This window comes from Berghia stephanieae, chromosome 3 (genome assembly GCF_034508935.2).
Source record: "Berghia stephanieae isolate SIO BIC M18660-M18661 chromosome 3, UCSD_Bste_1.3, whole genome shotgun sequence".
Classification (NCBI taxonomy): domain Eukaryota; kingdom Metazoa; phylum Mollusca; class Gastropoda; order Nudibranchia; family Aeolidiidae; genus Berghia; species Berghia stephanieae.
The window spans coordinates 13,514,587-13,542,086 of NC_088362.1; the positions used below are offsets into that span (position 1 = coordinate 13,514,587).

General features: G+C 36.6%; 1 protein-coding gene across 6 annotated transcripts in view; it reads left to right on the forward strand.

The window, feature by feature from the left end:
* Positions 1-418: 418 nt before the first annotated feature.
* Positions 419-27,500, forward strand: part of LOC144967169 (septin-2-like) — a 127,462-nt gene continuing 100,380 nt past the window's right edge. For 2 of the 6 annotated variants that reach the window (XM_078904073.1, XM_078904080.1), the window contains exon 1: positions 10,934-11,211. Coding sequence is in view for 2 of the 6 variants with exons in the window: in XM_078904088.1 (XP_078760214.1) it covers positions 564-581 (18 nt within the window). In the remaining 4 variants the exon portion in view is untranslated. Of the gene's footprint in view, positions 582-10,930; positions 11,212-27,500 lie in introns of those variants that run through there. The other 4 variants (XM_078904088.1, XM_078904096.1, XM_078904079.1 and 1 more) reach the window with 4 other exon arrangements.

Sequence of the window (27,500 nt, forward strand, 5' to 3'; positions counted from 1 at the left end):
TTTTTGATAAATTCTCAATGTCGATAGATGTAAAATAAGAAAGAAAAAAAATTCTGGTCCCGAATTTGTGTCCTTGGATAAGGCACTTTATACATATTACCCCACTCGACTCATGTGTGAATTAGTACCGGGTTATAGGCAGCGAAGGATATTGTAGAAGTGTTAGTACAAGAATGACGCCTAACAAACGATTAGTACTTATTAGATTGCACTATGGACTACTGGGAAAATAAATAAAACATATTGAAGCGCATTGAGCATGATAAATCCGCGGAGATGCACTAAATATATTTCTATTAATTATTTTATCTATTCACGGTCGGTTATTGGATGGTATAACATTTCATGCCCCTTAAATGTGATTGGAACATGCTCGTTTATTATTGTTATGGCGGCTTTGCAGTAGTTCACTTCCGCAATATCAAATCCAGACTTGGATCAAAACATTGTCTTGCCTCTACTTAGTGGGTGCTATCAATTTGTCGATAAATTGTGACCAGTTGAGAAATTTGCTGCATTTTTGTACCTGTTTAATCAGAACAAACAACCGCAACATTTTAAAGATGACTGACGCCAGACAGGTGAGTGGCTTTTAAATAAATTCTTTTTCTTCCAGATTGGATGAGTGAATCGGTGCTCGTTTTCAATCCAACTCCTTCTCCCTGTCTTCTTGATTCTTATCTTTTTCACTTCTTCATTAACTAACATGTAGAAACTGCGACGAAAGAGAATTCCACATTTATTGAATTTAAAAAAAGAGACAACAACGAATAATGTGTCATTTGTATTTGTAATCGGGACGATTATTACTTCTTTTTTACTGGCTGGTTACAGTTACTACAGTTAGTCGCCTATCAGTATCAGCCGGTTGTTACTGTCTTAGTGCTTATTTCTTCTTTTCCATTGTTTTCATGCTCATATTGCAATTTAGTTTGGTCAGTTTTTGGTGCATGGAACCATTCAGATGTAAGGCAAAACGTAATTGTTGTCTGATCTGTTCAGCTACGTATGATCCCGAGCACTGGGCACGATCACAGTCACAGTAGTTAGGTAGTTGCATGAAAATTTGAGATTGCAGCAATTGTTTTCAAAATAGTCTCATGCTATTCTGCAAGAAATACACTTTTCAATGGTACCAAAATTATGACAATGTGACAATTAGAACCAAAGTTACGGGATTATTAGTCCGCAAAAGTGGACCAAAATACTTAATATAATTTAAGAGGAAAAAAGAAACTAAAACTGTGACCAGAGAGCAACCGAAAAGCGGGGGAAATGGAAAATCACGATTATTTGGGTTGGAATACATATAAAACCATATATCAAAATGATCGCAAAGGAAAGACGAAGCAAATTTTAAAAAAATTAAATGATTATTATGCAATATTATGCAACGTCATGCAATTACATAACCCTAGAAAATGAAAAAAAAAGACGCGAGGAACGGATAATAACTTTAAAAACAGATTTGAGGGTGGTCTTCTTCCAGAGCATGCTTACAATACTATGGCTATGATTAATTTTGAACACAAAAATTGTTAAAACAAGAGGAAAGGAGCGTAAACGTATGAATTTAGACACTAAAGTTGTGTCCTTGGGGAAGGCACTTAATATTTGGCATTGGCAAATGAGCAACAGACGAAAGATGACTGGTATTCGGAGAGAAGAAAAAAAAACAAAAAAAACAATGAACAGGGCTAGAAATAAAGTTGAACAAGTGTCAGTAAATGCAACTTGCAAATGTACTGCCCAATGTTTTTGCATCCTTGGACAAGACATTTGGGCACCAACAGTACTCGGGAGAAACAAGCTTGCCGCTTTATATATGCAAACATGGTCAGTGATAAAAATGCAAAATTAAAAACAAGAACTACATAAGAGTGGTAGAGAAAACTTAACCTGAAAATGCAAAATTGAATATTACGTAACATATTACATAATAACAAACAATAAGCCGATAAATACCGACACTTTGCAAACTTTCTGCAACATAGGCATGTCATATATCAAACTGAACATCTCGAAGAGATGTATCATATGACTAACTATTAAACTACATTAAAATTAAAATGAACTTTAGAAAATTTGATAATTGCTTTGCATTCAACATCACTAAGAGAACAGATTAAAGGGTACTCACGTACTGACTCGCTTAAATCCATAAGATGGCTGATATGTGGCAAAAGACAGAAGACAACAAAATCTAGGCACTCTGGGTTGTTGGCTGCATGGAATGTAGACACAGGCAATATCCAGGTAATGATACTGAATAAATACATCGAAGTCCAAGCAATGATACAGAAGTAGTTGGGGGAGACTGACGATCGAATTCATGTTGTTACTTCAATTTCATATTTAAAATACAAGGCAGATTATTGGAGCTGGAGGAGGCAGTCGACGGGAGTTGGAGGTGGCAGACAATCAAATTCATGTCGTTATTTCAGTCTCATATTAAAAAATACAAGACAGACGACTGGAGTTAGAGGCGGCAGACGACTGGAGTTGGAGGTGGCAGACAATCAAATTCATGTTGTTATTTCAATTTCATATTTAAAAATACAAGGCGGATTATTGGAGCTGGAGGAGGCAGATGACGGGAGTTGGAGGTGGCAGACAATCAAATTCATGTTGTTATTTCAATCTCATATTTAGAAATACAAGGCAGATTATTGGAGCTGGAGGCGGCAGACGACGGGAGTTGGAGGTGGCAGACAATCAAATTCATGTTGTTATTACAATTTCATATATTCAAAAATACAAGGCAGATTATAGGAGCTGGAGGTGGCAGACAATCAAATTCATGTTGTTATTTCAATCTCATATTTAAAAATACAAGACAGACGACTGGAGTTCGAGACGGCAGACGACTGGAGTTGGAGGTGGCAGACAATCAAATTCATGTTGTTATTTCAATCTCATATTTAAAAATACAAGACAGACGACTGGAGTTCGAGGCGGCAGACGACTGGAGTTGGAGGTGGCAGACAATCAAATTCATGTTGTTATGTCAATTTCATATTTAAAAATACAAGGCAGATTATTGGAGCTGGAGGAGGCAGACAATCAAATTCATGTTGTTATTTCAATCTCATATTTAAAAATACAAGACAGACGACAGGAGTTCGAGGCGGCAGACGACGGGAGTTGGAGGTGGCAGACAATCAAATTCATATTGTTATTTCAATTTCATATTTAAAAATACAAGGCAGGAAATGAAACATGAAAATGTGGTGTCATAATGAACGTCTGACTCTGAAAACAAAAAAAGTACTTCGATTATGATTAAATCAACAAAATTAAAAGTTATATAATAATTTTTGTTGTGGTAAAGAGTAAAGTAATGAATGAAATATACTTGAATTGGCTCTATCATGCTATTCTGTATTATTTGTATTGAAATTAACCACATTAAATTAAACCAACACACTTAACCTGCAGAACAAACAAAAATAAAAGATAAAAAATAATATCAGTGGAACATAATTTTTAGTTGTCCGGTATCATCCCAGTTAAAAAGTCATTTCAGTTTCAACATTCATTCATAAAATAAAACTAAAATTATGGATGGGACTATTTTCAGTCTTTTTACAGCAATTATTTAGCTTGAAATTATTTATACAAGTCACAAAAGCAAACGCAGTCGATAGTTTACAGACTGCACTGTACACAGGAGACTCGGGGATACATCGAGAGGCAATCCTGGTTGGCCGTCGCCAACTTCATGAACACGCATCGTATTTAAAGTCACTAAAAGACGCTTTCGCCAGCATCAATCACCACCAAAATTCACACAAATAGAGAAAAATGGTTGGCGAATAATATAACATTAATTAAAAATAGGTAATATAATGAAAAATGTATTTAAAATGAAGTTAAAACTTACCAAATTTTCAAACAGCTGGCATCTGAACAAAGAATGAACGGATTAAAAATCTGAAAACGCCGCCTGATGCGCTGGCTTCTCCTCTTTAAAATGAGACCGGAAGTGACGAAATTAGTGCACAGAAAGCGATTCCACGGCAATGGAAGTAAAACTATGTTCACCGGTAAACACAATTTTCACTCCAGAGCCGTAACATCGATATCGGGGCTCGATCAGCGGCTCAGCCACGGGCGATGCGACTACCCACAGTAGTATCATCAGTATCAGCATCTTCATTGTCATTGATGGGGGTGGGGATGGGGGTATTAGTATTGATTATCAGTTACAGTTTTAACACTGTTGTCCCAACCACATTGCTTTTATTGATAATGTTTCGGCTTCGGAGGCCTATCACATTTTTTCCCCCGAATTGTTAAAGTTAACGGAGTGTCGGAGTGTCTACGTACACGGTAACTTTAGGAGTGTCGGAGTGTCTACATACACAGTAACTTTAGGCAGTTTTGGGAGCAGGAGCAGTGGGAGTCAAATTGTGACCTGACTCGCCCATAAGAAAGTTATTTCTGGAAATTGCCGTTCGCATTCATTTACTAAAAGTTTTAGGGGGGTTCAATTAAAGATGCATAACTTTGTTATAAAGAAGAATATCGCAGATATTTTGGTATCATTATTTTCGTTACTAACCGGGCACCTAGCCCCAGGATCTACGTACACTGTAACATTTATACACTGTAACCTTGAATGTCGCCTTTCATTGGTTAAATTGTATTGTTTGATTAAAAAAAAATAGCACACACACACACACACACACACACGCACAGCTAGGTCCATCCATTGCTTCTATTGTAGCGGCAAACCAGTTACCGGAGCTACCGTGTACGTAGATCCTGAGGCTAGGTGCCCGGTTACCATGTACGTAGACACTGCCTAAAGTGAAAGTTAAATTAATAAGTTTAATAAGACGTTAGCTTGATGAGTCTGACTCTGACTGAGTCAACTCTCTAGATCTACATTCTTGTCAGATTGCGACATGTCACTCACTAACACTTTTCATTTCTAAATTAAATTTCATTTTTAAGATCTCACAGTCACAGTGAATAGTCTGAGTCTGCTGAACTACAGTAAATGACGTTGAGCACAATGAATGTTTAAATCCTAAGAACTGTGTTTATATTATTATTCAGATACAGATATAGATTGAGACAATTATCCGGTATTATTAGTATTAGTAATAGTAATAGTACCACAACATTAGAAAGCCATTTTTTTCTGCTTTTTTGAGCATGTATTTGTGTGTGTGTGTGTGTGTGTGTGAAGCCAAATTTATAATAACACAGAAACATCTCAATTTAAAAATGATTGAAAAGTCTTTTGTTATCCTTAGAGAGAGAAGTAAATATCTCTGTCTCTATAACCTATCACTTACCAAATTCGGAATATGCATGTCACTCTAAACCACATTTCTACCACATACATGCTATGAAGTCAAATGCCATTCTAGTTTTAGAAAACTAAACATACAACTTTCAATATATGATATGTCAATTGCTATTGCCATGCAACCGCTGGACCCACCCATTTTCCAATTCGTGTCATGTTTCCATAATGAGAGATGTGTCTCTGTCTCTCAGAATTAAAAAAGATGTGAAGGATAATAAAAATAGTTCGGTTTTAGGGCTAAGAGCTTTCCATTGAAATCTCAAACTTCTTCACACTACATACAAATACCACTCAGGATACTGCATACAAACTCATTGATATTAAATGATTTATCTCCAGAAAATATTACAAAAATTATGTATTTTTGGCAGGCCACTATTTTCCTTGTAGTTATATTATCACGACACAGTGAAGATGTGGTTGGATTACAATTTTTTTGGTCTAAATTTAAACATTTTTTCCTCCCAAAATGCACATTTCTGATTCTTGAGTTTGGGATCTCTGCATTTCATATAATGATAATAACAATAAAATAATCAGAAGATTAGTACAGTTAAAATGTTGTCAAAATTTTTCCATTTTAGTTTGTCATTCTGAATACCCATTCCTGTTTTGCTCTTCCTTTATAGCTTGAAGATCTTCCTTAAAATTTACTAGTTAAATACCTTTTTCCATAATAATTATAGCTGCTTAATATTTATCTTTTTCGATGTCCTTGAAAAACTAATCTGAGAGAAGTTTGTCTTCATTTGGTTTCAACTTTAAAAAAGGACTTTTACTGTGACCTAATTAGTAATTTCGGGATGAAATAAATTATCCATGTTTTTTTTCGTTTGTTGTTGTTTTTTATTTAATTTTGAGAATAATATATTGCCTGGGGGCTGAGTGGTTAAGGCATTGCATTGTGATCCATTGTGAGCCCTGTTTCAGGCACTTTTGTCGTTTTCCTTCAAGATTATTAACCCCCAGTATGCTCACTTGAACAACATGGGTGATTCCTGTTGACATCAGACATCCTGTTCCTTCATGGAACGCCGAGGCGACAGGATCTAATAGTGCTGTTGCGAAAGGGTAGCATTTTAAAAAATTGGTATAAAACACGGAGAGAGCTTACTAGGTTTGAGTTGGGTGAGATGGGATAATTCATTCAATTTTATTTCTTGTAGTTGTAGAGAATATTAATAGACGTATACATCTCTTGAGTGGTCATTGCTACATATGTATTGAATCAATTTCAGGTGGAAAATGGCTTTGATGTAATGCATTTACTTTTTATATATTTACAAAAAGTCACACGCGAGTTAATGGGTTTCTTCGTTCTTTATAAGTAACTACTTCAGTGAGAGTTGATTTGAACATGTCTGATTGGTTCCAGCGTTCATAACAATGGAAAGTGTAGATGGTGACATTATTTTACTCAGCCTTTGTTTAGGAATATGGGAGGTTAGACATCATTATCGTTCATTTCCCGGTACCATGCATAATTAATTCTTACTGTTTTTAGAAGAAATGTAGAAATGTTGGTTAAAACAAAGAAAAAATACAGGAGTGGTGAAGTTTGCACAAGGTAAATTATTTTCCGTCCTATTAAGTTTTACTTAGTTAAGTCTGTATGATTGATTATTAGATAAGATCTGTTTATGTCGCGTATCGTTTTTATAAAAGTTAGATTTTTTAAATATAGAAATTAAATTAATCAAGTAATGTCCGCTGTAGCAGTAGCAGTGCTTTGTAAAAAGGTAGAATGCTGAAGATTTCATCTTGCATAAAAATGATTCTGGGAATAATTGGAAGACTTAAATTAACTGATAAGTTATCAAGGTTCCTTTATATCACTCAACTTAAAAAGTTATCCAATCTCTAACATTTACTGAGTAAGATAATAATATAGTCTTATTTATTGCGTTTACTGTTATTTTAAAGCTTAAAGGAAGGGAAATAACTGATTTGAAATGGGTTTTTTTTATGCATGGTAAAGTTTTTGAAATTACAGAGTTACCTCTCTTATTATTAAATGAAAGTTGCTCTTTTTTTTTCATTGTATTTGCTTCCAATAGTTTTGTTGCATAAGACACTGATGAAGTGGAGTCTTCGTCTTCTTCTTCTTCTTCTTCTTCTTCTTCTTCTTCTTCTTCTTCTTCTTCTTCTTCTTCTTCTTCTTCTTCTTCTTCTTCTTCTTCTTCTTCTTCTTCTTCTTCTTCTTCTTCTTCTCTTCTTCTTCTCCTGCTAATTTATAATATAATAATAATAATAATTAAGAATAATAATAATAATAAGAATAATAATAATAATAATAATAATTACATTTTCATTGAGCATTGAGCCATGATATGAATGACGAAAATTGAAGTTATTTATTTTGAAATAATTACTTATTCTTCTCTGTCACTGTCAGTTTTTGTGATTTGGTAGCTTGGTCAAACGTATAAGTGACATAATAGGGAGCTGACTTTGGTGAAATAAAATGAAAATTTGGAAAAGTTTGCGAATGAAATATTGCCAGACAGAGCAGAAGAAAATTTTTTTAAAGAAATCATGATCCCAAGATAATTAACATGCCTCGAGGCGGTTACAGTATAGTACTTAAAGATTAGTAACTATTATCTTGCCAAGAGATCTGCAAACAATTGTTATAAGTTATAGTTCCTTTCATTCGGCGCTATAAGTTATAGTTCCTTTCATTCGGCGCTATAAGTTATAGTTCCTTTCATTCGGAACAAGCCATGATCAGCCCTACTGCGAGGCTCATTGCTTCGTAACAAACATTCTGCCCAACATTCCCTTTACAATCGAAAACAAAGAACATATTAGCTATCTTAGACCACACAGTGTGTTTGGTCACTTTTTATTTTAGACCGATGATTGCAGTCCTTTTGATTCTTTCATAAATAAGTTGAATAATGTCTAGTATAAATATATTTTCTCTCTCTCTCTCTCTCTCTCTCTCTCTCTCTCTCTCTCTCTCTCTCTCTCTCTCTCTCTCTCTCTCTCTGTGTGTGTGTGTGTAAACACACACACACACACACACACACACACACACACACGATCTCTATCCTTGCTCTGTCTCTTCTCTTTCCCCCCAAGCCTCTTCCCTTTCCCCGTTTCACTTTCAGAGACTTTCACATTCACCCCTTTCACCATACCTATCTTTCTTTATCTCTATTCAAAGCTCAAAAAGATATCTTTGTTGTTGTCCCCCCCCCCCCCCCCCCCCCCCCCACACACACACACACCAAACCTCAGTAATATTCATTTGTCTGTATTCAAGATTTATCGAATTTTAACCACTTAATATTTTCATCCTTTTGTTGTTGTTTTTTTTTTTTTTGTTTTGTTTAAAAGATACATGTCTCCATTTAAAGCACAATATTTAGTTTTTCAAAACGTATTTTTCCTTTACCGTAGTACGCTTTCAAGCGTCGTATGTGACTCAGTCAAATGACTCAGATAGTCAACAATAATCGATTTTTTCCCATCTTAGTTTTGACTTGCATGTCAAATCTTTTATTATTTCTACAGTTTATGACTGTTGGGATATTTTTCCTCCCTCCCCCCCCCCCCTCTCTCTCTCTCTCTCTCTCTCTCTCTCTCTCTCTCTCTCTCTCTCTCTCTCTCTCTCTCTCGTCACTTATATTTAGCACTTTGTTTCTGTTACGTGTGCGTCAGTCCTACCACCGTGAATGATGGTAATATTCGATGTTTCTGTTTTACCACCCCTAGCTTTCTGTGCTCAACCAAATATTTATCAACACCGTCATTGGTTATTTATTTAACGTAAGCCGGGACTGTATTCTCTATGTGCTTACCCAAGCCACTTTAGACCCGTTACTAGACGGGAGGGAATTAATTGCATGCGGGAAGACGGCATAATAATTATTATAAAATGATTGTGAGTCAATATATATATATAATATATATATATATATATATATATATATATATATATATATATATATATATAGAGAGAGAGAGAGAGAGAGTATTTATATTATACGTTATACAACCTATATGGGAGATGAGTTTGTTTACATCTACCAATTCTTAAATTAATCAAACTCTTTATTTATTTCTTTTTATCTGGAATGCTTGATAGGGGTTTTGACATGATGACCCCGTTTTCAGGGTTTTTGGTTTATTATTAATTTTAACTTGTGTTCGTTTCTATTTTTTTTTTTTTTTTGACCTGGTTTTATCAAATCGTTTATTTCGGTTGCTTGTTTTCGCCGCCGTCTTTATCAGTGGAGAAGAGAGTTGTGAGTAAAATAACGATGATGATGATGAAACTAATGATAGTAATAGTAATGATAACGGTAATATTAATGATATTGTAATGATGATTTTAAAGGATTTTTAACAAGCCATTGCAAAATGTGCTTTGACTTTTTCCGTGCCCTTTAAAATATTCTTTAGGAGGTGGTTGTTTTTCGGTCACGTGATTACAGATTTTTTTAATATTCATTATCGTCACTATGATGGTGTGTGTTGTCTATGATGATGATGATGATGAAAACAATTAATGACGAGGGGTGGGATGATTTTTTTATTATTATTTATTTATGTATTTATTATTATTATTAATTTTTTGAGGTTCAGTGGTGTTTAAGGCACTATAAGGTCATACACTACTGTGTCTGTAACTCGCATACATAGTGTCAATTCTCAAAATCATCCATAATGATTTGGAGATAAAGATAAAGGGAGTAAATCTGACTCATGAATAAGGGAACAACACAAAACAGACATCCTGTAACATTCTGGCCATATATCCGTCTGTCTGTCTGTCGAGCTCTCTTTCTATCTATCTATCTATCTATATTTTTGTGTTGTTCCCTTATTATTCATGAGTCAGATTTACTCCCTTTATCTTTCTCTCCATTTTATATTGACTCATTTAGGCACCTCAGTCGAGTTATTGATAATAGTTTTACCGTCCCTGGACTTCATCACACGGTCACTAGAAACCTTAGCATTGTTATCCCCGTCCTCTCTTTTATCAAGTTAATCAATAAAATCATCCATTCATCTTACACTGTCCCTTGTCACCCACAGTCTTTTAATCTTTAGAAGGCGGTGTTCGGTCTTGCTCTAAACATGCCTGGCGTCATAATATCTTTCCGTGATCATTATAAGAGCAGTAGCGATGCGCATAGTAATAAAAGTTCGAATCGCATCGCTCTATAATAATAATAATAATAATAATAATAATAATAATAATAATAATAATAATAATAATAATACACAATTTATACAGCGCTCATTCTCGTGTAAAACACAAGCTCTGGGCACTTTGCAATATAAATTATCAATTTTGAGTGGGGAGGGGGGGGGGGATTAATTCATCCATAGCCAAATCAAGGATTCATAGTGTCAATAAAAACAAATACAGTAAAGATGTATCTTGAGATTCTTTTTAAATTCCATTCCATTACATCAATAAAATGTGGAATTGTGATTTGACAGAAATTCATTGTCGGCTGGTAGAGAGTTAAACAGAGAAAGCTCTACCCACCCTTCTAACCGGTTCGGTTCTGCTACGCTTCTCTACTATACTACTACTCTCTCTCTCTCTCTCTCTCTCTCTCTCTCTTTCTCCTCTTTTTCCTCTAGACTATACTATACTCTGCCGAGAAAGCTAACTGGCTGTTTGGTTCTCCGACAAGCAAGTAACGATAAACCGTTTCGGATTTCGTTTTATCGTACTGGAGGTGCTAGTTTTACCGTAGTACAAGCCCGCCTTGTACGGGAAATAGAGTATTGTTTACTATTCTGTGAATTCTGGAGTATTTACTATATAATTTCTGATATTATAATTATATGCACCATAACCTAGGGGAATAAAATTCGGTCTGTTTTACACCTCGCGCTGCTTTTCCTGACAGTGGACGGTAATGGTAATAGTATTAAATTATAAGATATAATGGTTTTCTATTCTCTGGTTGCTGTGTTTTTCTTCGAAGTGTTGGATTTTATATAATTGCTAAATGGATTAGAATATTGTTTGTTTGTTTTTGTTTTTGTTTTTAAATGATTTTGTCATTATGGGGGTTTTAACTGGTTAGTAATGTATTGCGTTTACTTTGATGCAGTTTTTCTACTTCACATCTCCATCTTCCTGCCTATTTATCCGTCTGTCTGTCGAAACATCTGTCTATCTATCTATATATCTATCTATCTATCTATCTATCTATCTATCTATCTATCTATCTATCTATCTATCTATCTATCTATCTATCTATCTATCTATCTATCTATCTATCTAACTATCTGTCTTGCATGGGTGTATCCTCTCTCTTCCTTCTCCCCCCCCCCCCTCTCTCTTTCTCTCTCTCTTTCGTTTTCTCACCCACCACCCCCCCCCCTCTCTCTCTCTCTCTCTCTCTCTCTCCTCTCTCTCTCTTTCGTTTTCTCACCCCCCTCTCTCTCTCTCTCTCTCCCTCTCTCTCTTCTCTCTCTCTCTCTCTCTCTCTCTCTCTCTCTCTCTGTGTGTGTGTGTGTTTCATTCTTTCCGCTCTCCTCCATATTTCTTCATTATCTCGATGCATCATTTATCAAGACATATACGCTGATAATTCCCCGGTGCTGAGATTCTCCAATGTACGTTTTGCATTGTGATTATTGTGTTATTCATCTGATCTGGAACCACGACAGACGGGATAGCGAGGATTCGTTCTTTCTTTAATTGCCATTATTACCAAGTATTAGAATATTGCGTGAACTTAACGCCCTTTTCATCAAGAATTATTTCCTTCTTTCTTATTATCTGATCCGCCCATGTATATATAATATATATATATATATATATATAAAACCATCCTTTTTTTTTCTCCCCTCTTTCCCCCAATCTGCCTTTCCCCTGTCGGATCTTATGCCTGATATTACGCCAGGTCTCTTCATAATCTTCTTCTTTAGCTTGAGCATTTTTATATAGCGCAATTTCCACTAAACGTGTTCAATGCGCTTTACAAGAGGTCCCTAGCCAGCAGCAACAATTGCAAAATGTGGGTCGAGACATTACTCGTTTTAGGCGATATGCATATTTTGTTTTCAGAGACAAGGCTGTTTACGGTACTTATTTTACTCCCGAGTACGGTGAGAAAATGTGAGTAAAGATCATTTTCCAAGGACTCAGCTATGCGCCACTCAGAGCAGTTCTCCAACCCAGAACTCTCCGATCCGAAGACGAGTATCGTACCACTGGACACTAGACTACACAGCCGCACTTCTTCCATCTTCTTTTAAATAATGCTAGAAAAGGATATAGATAGTATGCGCTTGGCTAAGAAGCCCACAACATTGCCATCCGGAAGTATAACAAAACCATGTGTAACCATGAACTTACATCGTCTGGATAATGTAGTTAAGTGAGAATTACTCATAAATGCGGATGGCAAAAAACAATAACAATGACCCGATTGAAATCAACTTCATTCTATCTATATGTATATGTTCTCCTCTTCCTCCTTCTCCTCCACGGCTTTGTTCCTTGTCTCTTGCCCATTGTAATGATATATCACCGAAGTTCTATCAGTTCCAATGAAAAGTTAGGCACTTTCCAGCATTTTTACATGGTCCTGATTTGAAGTTCATTAGTCATCCTAGTGCTCTAGCATCTGTGCTATAGGGATGGGACCCATATGGCTGTGTTTGCTTACCACAAAAATCTTGGATTTTTTTGATTTTTTTATTTGTATGGGTGCTCATCGGGGTACAGGACCCATTAAAAGTTGTATTTCAATATCAAATTTCTGTCTTTTTCTCACCCTACAGTTAGTGCAGCATTGAAATTTAACCACAATTATCTGGGCGTGATCACTGCAAACATCTCGTATTAATGTATGAGTCTTTGTAAAAAGGAGTGTTAGGTGTAATGCACCTCTTATCTATGTCGCAGTTTATGATGAATTCATTTATTTCGTGTGAATGAACTAAATGCCTGTTCTCGTTTTTGTTTATATAATATCATATTATGTCTGGTGTAGTTGAAATTCGTTGCAATTCCTCACGAATGCACATATTTAGTTAATGCAATTAGTAAGGTTTATATTGACGATTCAACACGGAGAGAGGCTGTGACTCTGAATAATTTTATGATGAAGGTAATCCTGAAACAGAGATTTTGCTTAAATTATCAATTTATTGTTGTGTTTTATTTGCATTGTAAAGCGCCTCTGAGCACATTGTGGATCTAGGCGCTATATAAATTCATTCATTATTCATTATTATTTTGAAATCAGACATAATTATTTAGCACCTCCAATCTCTCCCCTCTTATTTACAACCATGTCATCATTATTCCTTTTTAGTAATTTTGTTCCATTTTAGTCGTCTAGGTTATGTGCAGCATTTTGATGCAATGTTTTGGCCTTTGCATTTATTGCCTCCACCTCTCCTTTCTTTCTCATGTCTTTCTTGTAAATAAATAAATAAAATAAAATTCCCTTTATTCATCACCAAGGGGAAATTTGTCTTTAGGGTCTATTCCAAGGGAAGACTGGAATAACCCAGGCGTCAGCCACAGAGCAGCGCCGCAAAGTGAGCTAGGGCGAGGTGACTTGCTCAAGGCCACACAACGCAGCGGCGGGTGATTGAACTCGGTACCTTTCGGGTAGGAAGCAAAGACCGTACCATGAGCCACGCTGCCCCGCTGTGTATCATATGTTCTCTCCCCCCCCCCCCCCCCCACTCTCTCCCCTCTCTCTCCTCTCTCTCTCTCTCTCTCTCTCTCTCTCTCTCTCTCTCTCTCATCTCACACACACACACACACAGAGAGTGAGAATCACACCTTTTCAACAAAAGCTTATAGGCATTAGGTCATATTCCTTATACATTTGCGCTTGCGTTAAACCTATCTCGTTCAAGGTTTTAGGTTACAAATTTATGTTTGAGAAGTACATGCCTGCGTTATTGTAATATTAAAGGGTTGTGACAAATTCATTAAAAATGGTATTTAACACCAGTAATACTACATACGGTACAGTATGTGGAGCAAAGATGGTTTTGAAGAAATCGTGATGAGTGAAGTGGGTCATTCTCAGTCAACACTCCTCTCGACAAGTATGTCATTGAGACAGTTTGTCTTTATAATATTCAATATTTCAAGATTTTAATGTGAGCGGTAAAAGAGACATAATAGGTATGCCAAACGTTTTTTAATTGATTAAAGTGTCAGAAAAAAAAAGCTAGAAAATATTTACTTACATTCCCACCGCGTGCTCATACTGGTTGAAAGTGTGATACTCAGTCAAAACTCCAATGTTTTTTTTTAGATGTGCCCCCCTCTTTTTCTCTTTTGATTTACGGTAGTCCGTTTCTTTTAGTCTACAGTAATGTTTCTTTTATGTATATTTTGATGGGGGAAGATAAGTGATTGCATTGACACCGAGTAGCTACCCCCCCCCCCCCCAATCCCATCCAAAACAAAACAAACAAACAAAAACAACTCGATCGCGACCATCAAGGTCCTGGCGATTTGTTAATAACTCACAACCATCGATTTACGCGTTGACGGTCGTGTGCGAGACAAATGGTGATCAATGCTTTGATTAAAATACAATTGTAATGTGTTATAGATAGTGGTATTCCATCAAGATCAATGGTTTTAGAATTTGATCGGCCGAGAGTTCGATGCTTCTGTATTCTGTAGTAGGAGCTGTTTTACTCATGGAGTGCCAGATTGAATGATTGCTCCACATGATAATGTGCCGTAGTATTACTGGTGTTAATGATTTATGTGTGTGTCGGTGGGTGAAATGAGCATTCTTTTCTTTTCAAATCTCTGCAAACGCTTTTTAAGCTGTTTTTGTTGTTGTTGTTGTTGTTGTTGTTTTTTGTTTTTTTTTTCTCTTTCTAATACTTTCCAACTGTACTAAATTCTAGTTGCTTTGTGTGGTAATATGTTTAGTCCTACATGTTAAGTGTAGCCGTTGTCCATGGACCTCTTGTAAAGCGCTGTGAGCATGTTCAGTGGATATTGCGCTATACAAAAGCTCATTTTTTCCCCACAAATATTTGTACAGATGACCCCTTGGTAGAGCATCCGACTCGGATGCAAGCTGAACGGTCACACGGTCCCGGATTAGTTCCTTTTATTTTTTAATTTTCGACTATCCCCCTCGGTAGTGATTCGGTAGCTAGGTTAATCGAAAAGGGCGGAAGGTACTCTGCGATGGACTATGTTTCCTTTTTAAGGGTAACTGTCCTTTGTAATTGTCCGTTTAATGCTACAGATATTAGGATGAACGCTGAAACCTGGCTCTGCAGGTCACCTTGACCCCCCATCAAGTCGCAACAGTGAGTTTTTCGGTCTTTTAGATCTGCTGCTAGATAAGGCATGTTCTAATTCTATATGACTGGCACCTATTAACATTGTGTAATCCGGTCATACAAAAACGTGTCGGAGGCGATGGTTTTATTATAAATGTAACAACCTACAAGGCTGCTAACCTGTCAGGGTCGGTGTATGTAATAAATTATTAGAAAGGCAAACGGCAAGCCCATGGCTATGTTTGCATTAGAGAAACACCTTGGTGGTCACCGACATAGTTATTCATTATGTACCACTACATTATAATATTGCTATTATATTGCTACAAGTGTATCTGCTAAGTCAGAATGTCAGTCAGATTTCTTCGCCTCAGCATGATTTTATAACATTATTGCTGTGATTTATTTTTACGACGATGAGAGAAAGAAGTCATCATTTGAGGGATGTTATTATTTTCTTTTGCCGAAGAAGTGAGCAGTGTGTGCGCGCGTCCGCCCTCCCGTATGTACGTGCCCTTTTCTTCGGGACCATCCGGCTTGTGGAGCAGCTGTAGTCGCCACTGTTCCTGTGGCTGGAATCGGAAAGTTACAAAATTGCTTGGTATCCTCTGAACACCCATTCTTGGAGGCCTTATAAATTTCATATTACGCCCACCTACTCAATCACTTCGGGGGCGGACTAGAATGCCAGAAAATGAAGAAGAAAAAGTTAACGACGTGACAAATTAAATGGTTGTTGTAGAATACGCCGCTTGCGTGCGAGTCAGATACATTACCTTGTAGCAAAACTTGCGCGTATGTTGTTTATTGCATTGATTTTAGTGTTAGGTCTAGTCCGTTAGACTCTCAAATTTTGAATCGTATGGGATGGGGTTCAAGCCCATTATTGAGCAAGAGGGAAGATTATTCAGGCGAAGGGCTTTGATCAAATATAATCAAATAGATATGAAAAACAAAACAAATATCCAAACTGGAATATCAATGACTTCCAGAGACATTAATAACGATTATAAACGGGACTATGAGCTTCAATTCAACTCACGAAGACAGATGGCATGGACGTTTCGGGTTTCCCCTTTGTTAGCAAAACATGATGAATGCGACACTAAAGACGATTTAGAGATGAATGAGGGGATGGCGTCCACATGATTATTCTGCCATACTAAAATTACATTGAAGTTCTTTTTCACATTTTATTGTTACTGTATTTATTTCTTCGAGCTTCAACAGCAACATATGCATTATATCCAGGAAAATTAGAAAATTTATAGGGATATTGAGAAGTATGCATCGCCAAAATTGTCAATACATCGCCAAAATTGTCAAAATGTAGTTGGATGGCATGTTTAATGTCCATGGTCGTCAGAGACTGAGGGAGCGAAGGGTTCATTATACAACTGTATTAATAATAATAATAGCACACCTTTATGTCACGGCCTGAATTAGTTAACTCGTAGTAAATCTTCGAGGTGACAGTTTTTTGTTTTTTTTCTGATTGCTTTACATCTCTTTTGGGAGGGCTTCTTGGTCTAATCCAGATCTTGTCAGGAGCGAAGCATGTTCATCATTCTAAGGTTATAGGGTTATATTGTTTTCATGTCGTGTTGAGTTGTGTTTTATGGGACGACATTCGCTTTAGGATTTAGGATTGATGGGTCTTCGGTTCAAGTCTCGCTGTGGGGTACGCAAAGGTGTATCATTGGAAAAGGCCCTTTATTCACGTTTCTCACCGCACCAGCGGGGACATAAAATGATTACCTAGCCGATAGTATCGTTGTCTCTGTCGAAAAAATATTGTAATTGCGCCTTACAAGAGCCATGTCTCGTCCTACATGTTAAGTGTCGTTGTTGACTCGGGACCTCTTGGGCATTGCGCTATAGAAACTCTCGCGTTTTTTAATTGGGTAAAATAACCGTCCATTTTTACTTTGTATATTGAACTATTTGAAACTCTATTTTACACGTGCTTTTGAAATAATTGTTTTTACGTCAATTAGGCTCTTAGATGTTATCTTGGTTTATCAATTAGATAGTCAATTTGAAGCCCAACCCATATTGAAGATGGCTTGTGATTAATTTTAATTAATTACAGTGGGTTTTTCTCCTATCTCATCGCGTCATTTTATTTAAGATTTGGGGCGGTCCCGTCCTCCATTTTGTCTTCAGTTTTGTAATATTATAATTTTGATTGTTTTAATTTCTTGTTTGCTTTTGTTTTTGCTTGTCTTATACTGCCCATTCATTCACGATTCACGGATACTCTCCCAAAAGAAAGTGACCAGTGATAAGAAATAAATAGCACAACTAATGGGATTATGATTACGTCCCATTAAATGGCCTTTTTTCTAATTTTCTTTTGTTGATCGTCGCCTTTTTAATGGGACGTAATTTTCTGGGAGGTTTCAATCTCAGACAATGTGTTGACACAGACTCGCTGAAATAATACACGTGACATTTCAGCTTGCTATTAACTTGCATTATCGGAAGGCAGTTCGAATGTTCGATTCGTTCATTTCCTCCTTACGAACCTCAATCCCCTCCGCTGTTCAATTATCGGCGGTCAGACCATCGACCAATCAGTGACCACTTGATTGTTGACACCGTATCAATGATCTTCGGGAATCTAGTTTGTATGTTCACAGATCAACGCCCAGGTTTGAAGTGGCCTTCGTGTTGATTTTAGCGTACCCCTTACGCCCTCGATTGTATTTCCGGTTTGGTCCTTACGACGGGAACCGCCATTAGGTCTAAAGTGATTTTATTTCAATCACTCTCGCCTGCATTCCTTCTAGATACCACTGGCCCGGCAAAATGTAAACCAAAATGTTAAGAGAGAATTCACACCGGGTATAGAAATTGTCCACGAATGTGCTTTTCCCCCATTGTATTTTCAATTTGTCGGTACTCTCAAAATTAGCGTGGAATTCGCACCCATATGTTTTGTTGGTCATGTATTATGATTGTAGGTGATAAATTGTTAGCGATGTCAGGCGGTATTCAATACGGTTTTTTTTTTTCTTCTTCTTCTCTCTGTGTCAACTTTCCCACGGTTTCTTTTGCATTGTATTTTACACCATAATAGGTTGTATGAGGTTTATCTCTTCGTCGACAGTCATATTTTATTTTATTTTTCTTTGTTTTGTTTGTTTGATTGTTTGTTTATTTATTTGATTTTATTCATTTTTAACTGTTCATTTAGATGAAGCGATATGGTCAAAATATTTTCAGTTTAATTTCAATTATTTTGATTATCACAATTATTTTTATTACCGCATCTAATAACAATGGGAAAGAGGGCTCTTTGAATATTTTCCCTCAGTTGTATGGGATGAGTCCAATATCTTCCCTCCGTGCATGTAGTTATACAACCCTGTGTATAGAATTAAAACAAAGGAAATTCGATTAAGCAGAGCCAGTTCTGAACAGTTGGGGAGCTCCACGTCCCCCTTGCAACTGTTATATTGTTTTGTTTGATCTTGTTGCGAATCTAATTCGGTTGAAAGTGAGGCAAAATTGATTAAACACGACGCTTGCATTTTCTCTTTTATTATTTTAATTAGTGTTGTAGTATACAGTTCTTTTATACCGTAACACCGCTTAGGTCCTTTGTATCTTGTTGTTTTCTGACTGTGCATGCGTGTCTCTATTATTTTCTGTATAGAAATATTACAGTTTATTTGTGCAGAGTAGACATACGTTTGGGACATTGTGGATGAATTTCTGTGATTGAATTTTGATGAGTCTGCGTCCAAGAATGATTTGTGATGAATTAAAGAAATTAAATATTTAGGAATTATTTTTTTTTTTTTGCAAATTCCTTTTTTTTCTTTTTTTTTTTTTTTTTTTTTTTTTTCGCATTGCTCAAGTTTGGTAAGCCCACATATCGTGCCGTGCCCATCAAATTTCTGAACGTCGTGAGATTGAGAGACTATCCCCCTTTTAAAACAAAAATACGAAACACGAAACAAATTAAGAGTTATACTATATTATGAAATTCAGCACACTTACCGATGGGCACAGTATGTGAGTTAATCAAACGTTCATTTTACCATGTAAGTATTCAACATTGCACAAACGTATGATGTCTTTTGGGGGGAGTTTGTGTGTTTGTTATGTTTGTTTGTTTGTTTAAAAACAACATAATCGTGGTTTTTCTTAATCCTGGTTCAACAAACCGCTTTCAGTTTTGTGGTAAAACGAATGTTTAGTGTTACCGACTAATGCACACATCCACTCGCCCATTCATAAGAGGATTATTAATTAAGTGGAAATGTTAAAAGATTGCAAGGAGCGAGTGGTTGGACACGAGAAAGCGGTGTCAAAATGCCCTTAGTGTCACGGCCATTGTCGTGGTAACACAGATGTCGCTGCATTGCAGACGGAAATTGTGACTTTTAACATAAAAACCGCTGTGACATGTCGTTTATATTATAATTTACCATAACGTGAATTATAATACATAACGTTATTTACGTATCCAGTTTGTTTTGATTCATTTAAATGAACGGGAATTCAGAGAGCATGATTGTCAATTTTTATCTTTTTTTGTAAGATGGTGCATGATTTAAGTTGATGTATATATCTATAGATAGAATGCGCTTGGCTAAGAATAAGAAGTTCACTACATTGCCATCCGGAAGTATAACGGACGAACACACGAAATTTTGTGTAATCTTGAACGTTTATAGTCTGGTGAATACAGTATAGTGAGAATTTACTCATAAACACAGATGGCTAAATGCAATAACAAAGACCTGAGTGACGTCAACTTCGTACTATCTTTTTGTCGCTCATCAGGTCTGCGTCACTTTCTTTCAAATTATCTTTTATTCATTCCAAAGGGGAAAATTAATCTGTGGATTTTTTTTGATTTAAAAAAAAATTTTTTTGGAGGAAGAGGTCCGAGCAAGGGAATCGCGAAATATTCCACTAAATTTTACAAGGGGTCCCTACGGACAGGGACAACGCTGTTTAGTACCGTTTTACACATTTGTACGATTAGAATATGTGTAATGAACCGTTTCCAAGGACTCAACTATATACCGCTAAGAGCAGGATTCGAACCCTGGACCTTCCAGTGTGAAGGCGAATGCCATACCATGAGACAGCGGCGCTAATATATAAATAGATACAAGGAGAGTACAATGACAACATTAAACAAATAATATGGTATATAAATATAAACTAACTAGCAAGCTACTGCCACCCGGGACTGGAACTCATGTCTTGAATTAATACTCTTGTCTCGTAATCCACTAAGCCAGTTTGGCTTGGCCCTCGACTTTCTCCCTTGTTTGACAAGTGAGTGAATGTCATTGGGATGCAGGATGCGTCATGGTTGTCCCATTGTCCCGTCAAAGCGCGTGACTCATCGATTCCTCACATGATTTAGTCCGGTGTCACTTTGTCCACTCGATCTACCACAAAACTACTTCATTTACTGGGCCGGCCGGCTCTCAAAACTTAGTCTTTTGTTGGTGGAAGTCTCTCTCTCTCTCTCTCTCTCTCTCTCTCTCTCTCTCTCTCTCTCTCTCTCTCTCTCTCTCTCTCTCTCTCTCTCTCTCTCTCTCTCCCAAGCACCCATATTTCCATGCGCTTGCGCATAGACTCATTCACTCACTCTCAGATGCTCTCTTTACCCCCCCCCCTTCCCCCCCCCCCCCCCTTTCATTTTTCTCACAGTCTACACGTCTCTTTCAGTGTCACTCTCTCTCTCTCTCTCTCTCTCTCTCTCTCTCTCTCTCTCTCTCTCTCTCTCTCTCTCATTCTTTTCTCTCTCTCTATCTATCTATCTATCTATCTCTCTCTCTCTATCTCTCTCTCTGTTTATCTTTATTTACGTCTATCCTACACTCTCCTCTTAGTTTCATTCTCTCCTCCAATTATTTACATGCAAGTGTATCACTGGTGCCATGGTTTCCTTCCCGAAGGTTTCGTCTCCATCAACCCTATCATATTCGCAACAGATAGATAGACAGACGGACGGAAGTGTATCTGGTCTTCTTATCGATTGTGGTGGAAATTCGCCATTCTATCTACTTGAAAACGACATTTATTTATTGTTTATGGGAAATTTAGAATTACAATTTCCGGTTAGGAATAGCGTAAGGTGAAGGTCAGACTTTGCTGGTATTATTATTATTATTATTATTATTATTATTATTATTATTATTATTATTATTATTATTATTATTATTATTATTATTATTATTATTACTATTATTATTATTATTACTATTATTATTATTATTATTACTATTATTATTATTATTACTATTATTATTATTATTATTATTATTATTATTATTATTATTATTATTATTATTATTATTATTATTAGTTAATTAATTAATTAAATAATTTATGTTGCTTTTTTTGTTATAATTCATTACCAAATGATATAAGATTGATCGCGGTCTAAGGGAACTTTTAAAAAAAATTCATATACAGTATATTATTTTCCTAGAGAGTGTATGATTTGGTTATATATTCGCCACTTATGACTGGCAAACAATAGTGATCAATAGCCATTACCGCCACACAAAATACCTAGGTTATTTGTGTTACGCGGTTTAAGTGAAGGCTACGCATGACAGTCGCTGGAATCGTATGTGTAGAATTATCGCTCACTTCTCGCTGGTTTGACGACAGTCGCAATATTTACATTGATAGGCATTTTTTAAGGTACAAAAATATTATGTTTACACTTTTTTATCCTTACATTATTGTTAATTCATTATTATACTTATGCATCCATTTGTTTACCCCAGTACTAAAAATACATAAGTCACATTTTTATGACTTTTCAGCCTTTTGGTGATAAACTTAAATTAAGCTTAATATTTCACTCGCCAATTGTTTTCATGATAATCGTAGTTTAAAAAGTTAAAATTCCTTTTATTCATTCCCAAGGGGAAATGTGTCTTTAGGGTCTATTCCAAGGGAACACTGGCATAACCCAGGCGTTAGCCGCGATGCAGCGCCGCAAAGTGAGCTAGGGGCGAGGTGACTAGCTCAAGGCCATAATACGAGGGAGGCAGGTAGTCGAACTCGGTGCCTTTTGGGTACGGAGCAATGACCGTACCGCTGAGCCACGCTGCCCCAATATTAATGGCACATTTTTTTCTCTCTTGTAAAATCACTCTGACCAAATCCAATTTTAACCGCCATATTCTCAAATCTAGCTTCCTTATCAAGTGTATTGCATTATTAATATTTTTACACGTACGCATTTGGAAACACAGACTTGAAGTTTGACGACTTTGACAAAGGCAATGAACGTCCGATTCCAAACTTTTTTGAATTGTTGACAAGCACGTGTCGTGATTGCGCTATCATCAGTTTCAAATAAACTACAATTGGATTCAGTAGTCTGATGTCAGGCCGCCCAGCAACGGCGGCCATCTTGGTTCTAAACAAAAAAAAAAATCATTACTTTTTATTCTTCATGCTGGCTAGAACTTTTCATATGCCTTGTGATCAGAATGTGTAAAAGTCAAAACATGATCAGATTTATAATATTTTATTTTCCTCTGGATACGCTTTTATGGTCTTTGGAGAAATATTTCATAAGGGCGTCAGCCATTGTTCCGATAGTTTAGAGCCAATTACTAAGTTACCATGCGTCATTACGAGGGAAGTGACGTTACGGCTGTTGAAGCGTATTCCAAACTTTTTTGAATTGTTGACAAGCACGTGTCGTGATTGCGCTATCATCAGTTTCACATCAACTACAATTACCTCCATCAATTGGGCGCATGACATTGTATCCATTGTTGCAGCGACAGACAGAGCAGCAGCTGCACTTTCTGCTAAGCAATTGCGCCGACGTTCCTCGCACCCCCCCCCCCCCCCCCCCCCCCCATATTTAATAATCCTTTCCTCAACGATCTATGATTCATTCTCTTCGACTCTCGTTTTTTTTTTTTTTGCTCGTTACTTTGTGTAACAGTTCATTGTTCTGGAAAGACTCTCTCTTTCTCTCTCTCTCTCTCTCTCTCTCTCTCTCTCTCTCTCTCTCTCTCTGTGTGTGTGTGTGTGTCTTTCTTTCTTTCTCTACCGTTCTTCATTCTGGTCCCACGACTGAAATTTAAATCACATAAAATGTTTTTGTGCCTTATCTGAACTCCTTAATCAATGCTCAGTAGAAGGACGCGGATAACTTTTTTATTCTCTTCGCCCCCCCCCCCCCTCGCGCCCGTACGAAATTCTGTATAAATAGTATGAAGTTGACGTCACTCAGGTCTTTGTTATTGTTTTTTGCCATGAGTAATTCTCACTAAACTGTATTAACCGGACTATAAACGTTCAAGGTTACACATATTTTGTGTGTTGGTCCATTATACTTCCGGATGGCAATGTTGTGAGTTTCTTAGCCAAGCGCATACTATCTATACTACAACTGTTCTGAGATAAGTTTAGACTAATTCCAAATTATGTTCACACCCATCCCACTGGTATCTGACGTCCACGTAGACGGGCTAACTCGTAGATGTGAATAACTGTATACACAAGATAAATAGGGTGATATGCATTGCTCACCTCCGGGCTCAGATGACGTAGATATAACAACTCAGCCCCTTTATCAGAGACATCACTGGATAGGGGGTGTGGTGTTACCATCATCATTTTATTCGGCGGAAATTCCGTTTGGAAAGTCCTGCCATCTTATATACTTTATTACCCCGGCCGGATAACAGGGTTCTTTATTATTATCATACGCCATTTAGGTGAAGGTGAGCATCGGGATAGATTTTACATTATTCGGGTGCATTCGAGTCATTCGGAGGATGTAGGTTAGTGTACAGGTGCTCTGATATGTTGATGTTTTCTTTTCAGTCAAATTCAGTGTTTCAATGCGGTCTCCAGTAGTCGGTGAGAGAGAGAGAGAGAGAGAGAGAGAGAGAGAGAGAGAGAGAGAGAGAGAGAGAGAGAGAGAGAGAGAGAGAGAGAGAGAGCTCTAGTTATGAGTGACCTGAGTTTGATACGAATATTTTTGGATTCGTGGACAGCTCATACGGTAGAATTACGCTCTCACCGGCCAGGCGGAGTTGTTGTACCAATAAGGCCGCAGGTTCAAACCCCATCACCGCCGCGAAAATTTTTTATTCTCTTTTGTCTTTTGGCACTTTTCTATTCACTTCATCTCTTGTTGTTACCAATATGAACTTACACATATTGTATAGATTTATTAAAATCTTTATTTGCCTCCTCCAATGTTATGTTAATATCTCGTCTAACCAGACAGATTTTTGTTGCTTTATTACATTAACATTGTTGAGAAACTTGTAGCAGTAAATGATTTTTCTCCATAATTCGATTTGGTCATGCATGAATGGGATAGCTAAGTTCCTAGAGTTCATTGTTGTTTTAACGTATGATGCGTCTTGAGGGATGAGCTGCCATGCTCTGTATAGATCTATATAATCAGACATATTTTTTGTTGCTTTATTACATTAACATTGTTGCGAAACTTGTAGCAGAGTAATTCTGAGTAGTTGATTTTTCTCCATAATTTGATTTCATCATGAATGTGATAGCTAAGTTCCAAGAGTTCATTGTTTTAACGTATGATGCCTCTTGGGGGATGAGCTGCCATGCTCTGTATAGATCTATATAGCCAGACATATTTTTTGTTGCTTTATTACATTAACATTGTTGCGAAACTTGTAGCTGAGTAATTCTGAGTAGTTGATTTTTCTCCATAATTCGATTTGGTCGTGAATGGGATAGCTAAGTTCCAAGAGTTCATTGTTGTTTTAACGCATGATGCCTCTTGGGGGATGAGCTGCCATGCTCAGCTGTATAGATCTATATAGAATTTGATTTACCGTGCGATTCTTATAACGCTTTGATGTGGATATTAGCTTGTCTCTTAGATTTATGGAAAATTCTTGTTCTCAAATCTAATTATAATAAGATATCAAGTTACGGTAAATAATTGGTCGGGAAAAAGATATGTTCTTTTTTTGCATTCCCAATACCTTTTAGTTGTCCTTATATCTACTTTTAATCGTGTCTTCAATTAAAGTTAAGCATTTTTCCTACATATTTTAAGCTCTTCACCGATAATTTCTTTTAAAATGTCTTCATAATGATGTAATAAAATGCGTTCTTTTGACAAGGTCGAGTTTTAGATCCATAGCAGAGAGGTCACTATTCTTTCGAACGAAAGTCTGAAGCCAAAATATTCCGAAGAACTCTCCCCCCGTCGTAATAGTTATAGTTTCGAATAGATGTGTTATCTTCTCAGCGTGAAGCATTCATAACACGTACTTATTGAAACCATCGAGTGTACCTATATGTGTGGTTAAAATTGCCACAGTGGTCTTGGGTGGACTATTCAAAAATAAGAGTTGAAAGACAACAACAAGGACAACGGCGTCTTCGCGGTCTATCCGTTTGAATTAGCCATAGTTCCGTAAATGAGCGCTCGGGTGGCGCTTTTGGCTTTGTTTCGTTTTGACAAGCAATCAAACCGTACTTCATATTATATCTTTTCCGTGTTCTCGCTGACTGACTGTCAAAACGAAAGAGTGGAGGAATTTTGAAGTCTCACGGAAGGCTGGCTTTCAGGATGTTGTCGTCGAATGTCAGTGAAATAATGAAAGGTTCTCTGGGTACTTGTCAAAGACGTTCCCTTGCCCATTCATTCATCGGCCCACTGGCCATTGCGTACGCGGTGTCCTTATGAAAAGGTGGTTTAAGGTTTTTCTTTTTGTAGCTAAAGAAGGGCGGGGAGACCCTTCTGGTTTTTATTTTTATTATGATAAGCGTCGGAAGTTTTGGCCTTTTAAATATATATATGAAAGAATAAAAAGTTATGCGACCTTCTTCTGAGCATTGATTAAGGAGTTCAGATGAGGCACAAAAACATAATATGTGTTTTAAATTACAGTCGTGGGACCAGATTGAAGAACTGGAGAGAAAGAAAGAAAGACAGAGAGAGATAGATAGATAGAGAGAGAGAGATTATTTATATGTATATGTATGTATATGTATATATATATATATATATATATATTTTTTTTTTTTTATTTATTTATTTTTTTTTTTTTAATTAATTAATTAATTTATTTATTTATTTATTTTTTAAAGAAAAAAAAATAAAAGTGAAAGAACACACGGTATTGTTGATTCTAGTAAGATTGATATGACTGGTTTCTACTGTCAGGTTGTACTCGTGAGAATTATAAACAATGAGTTTGTTCAGCCACTTATCTCTTTATCCCCCCCCTCTCTCTCTCTCTCTCTCTCTCTCTCTCTCTCTCTCTCTCCCTTTCTCTCTCTCTCTCTCTCTCTTTCTCTCTTCTCTCTCTCTCTCTCTCTCTCTCTCTCTTTCTCTATCTATCTATCTATCTATCTATCTATCTATCTATCTATCTATCTATCTGTCGACCGATCTATCTATTTATCTCTCTATTTCTTATTGAGTTTTTTGCCTCTCCTCCTGTTACTCATCAGGGCTCTACATAACCCGTATGTTTTGTTATCAATGTAATCATAGTCTTGTCCCGCAGTAGCCTTCATAACATAGAATTGTAGTAGTTTTCTTTATTACCATACAATTAATTCTTCTCGTGTTGTCTGGTCATTTCATCATTATATTATTTACTTCAACGGTGGTGTCTAATTTCTCGCTTCATTTCATACGCCATGTTATTACAATCTTGGTTGGATATCCATGCTTTTATTCACCTCCTGTTGCTTTTCTTTGAAACTGTAAGGAGGAAATTATGATAAGTTACTTGGGACAAGGTATAATGGTAAGACATATTTTTTTTTAAAATACAGGATAATAATAGTAATTATGATAATGGAAAAACATGGATGGTGTCTGGGAAATTAAGCTAAGGATTTGTACGTCTTTAATCCTTTTGATTTAGGTAATTGTTTGCTAACTAAACGTTTCGTACTA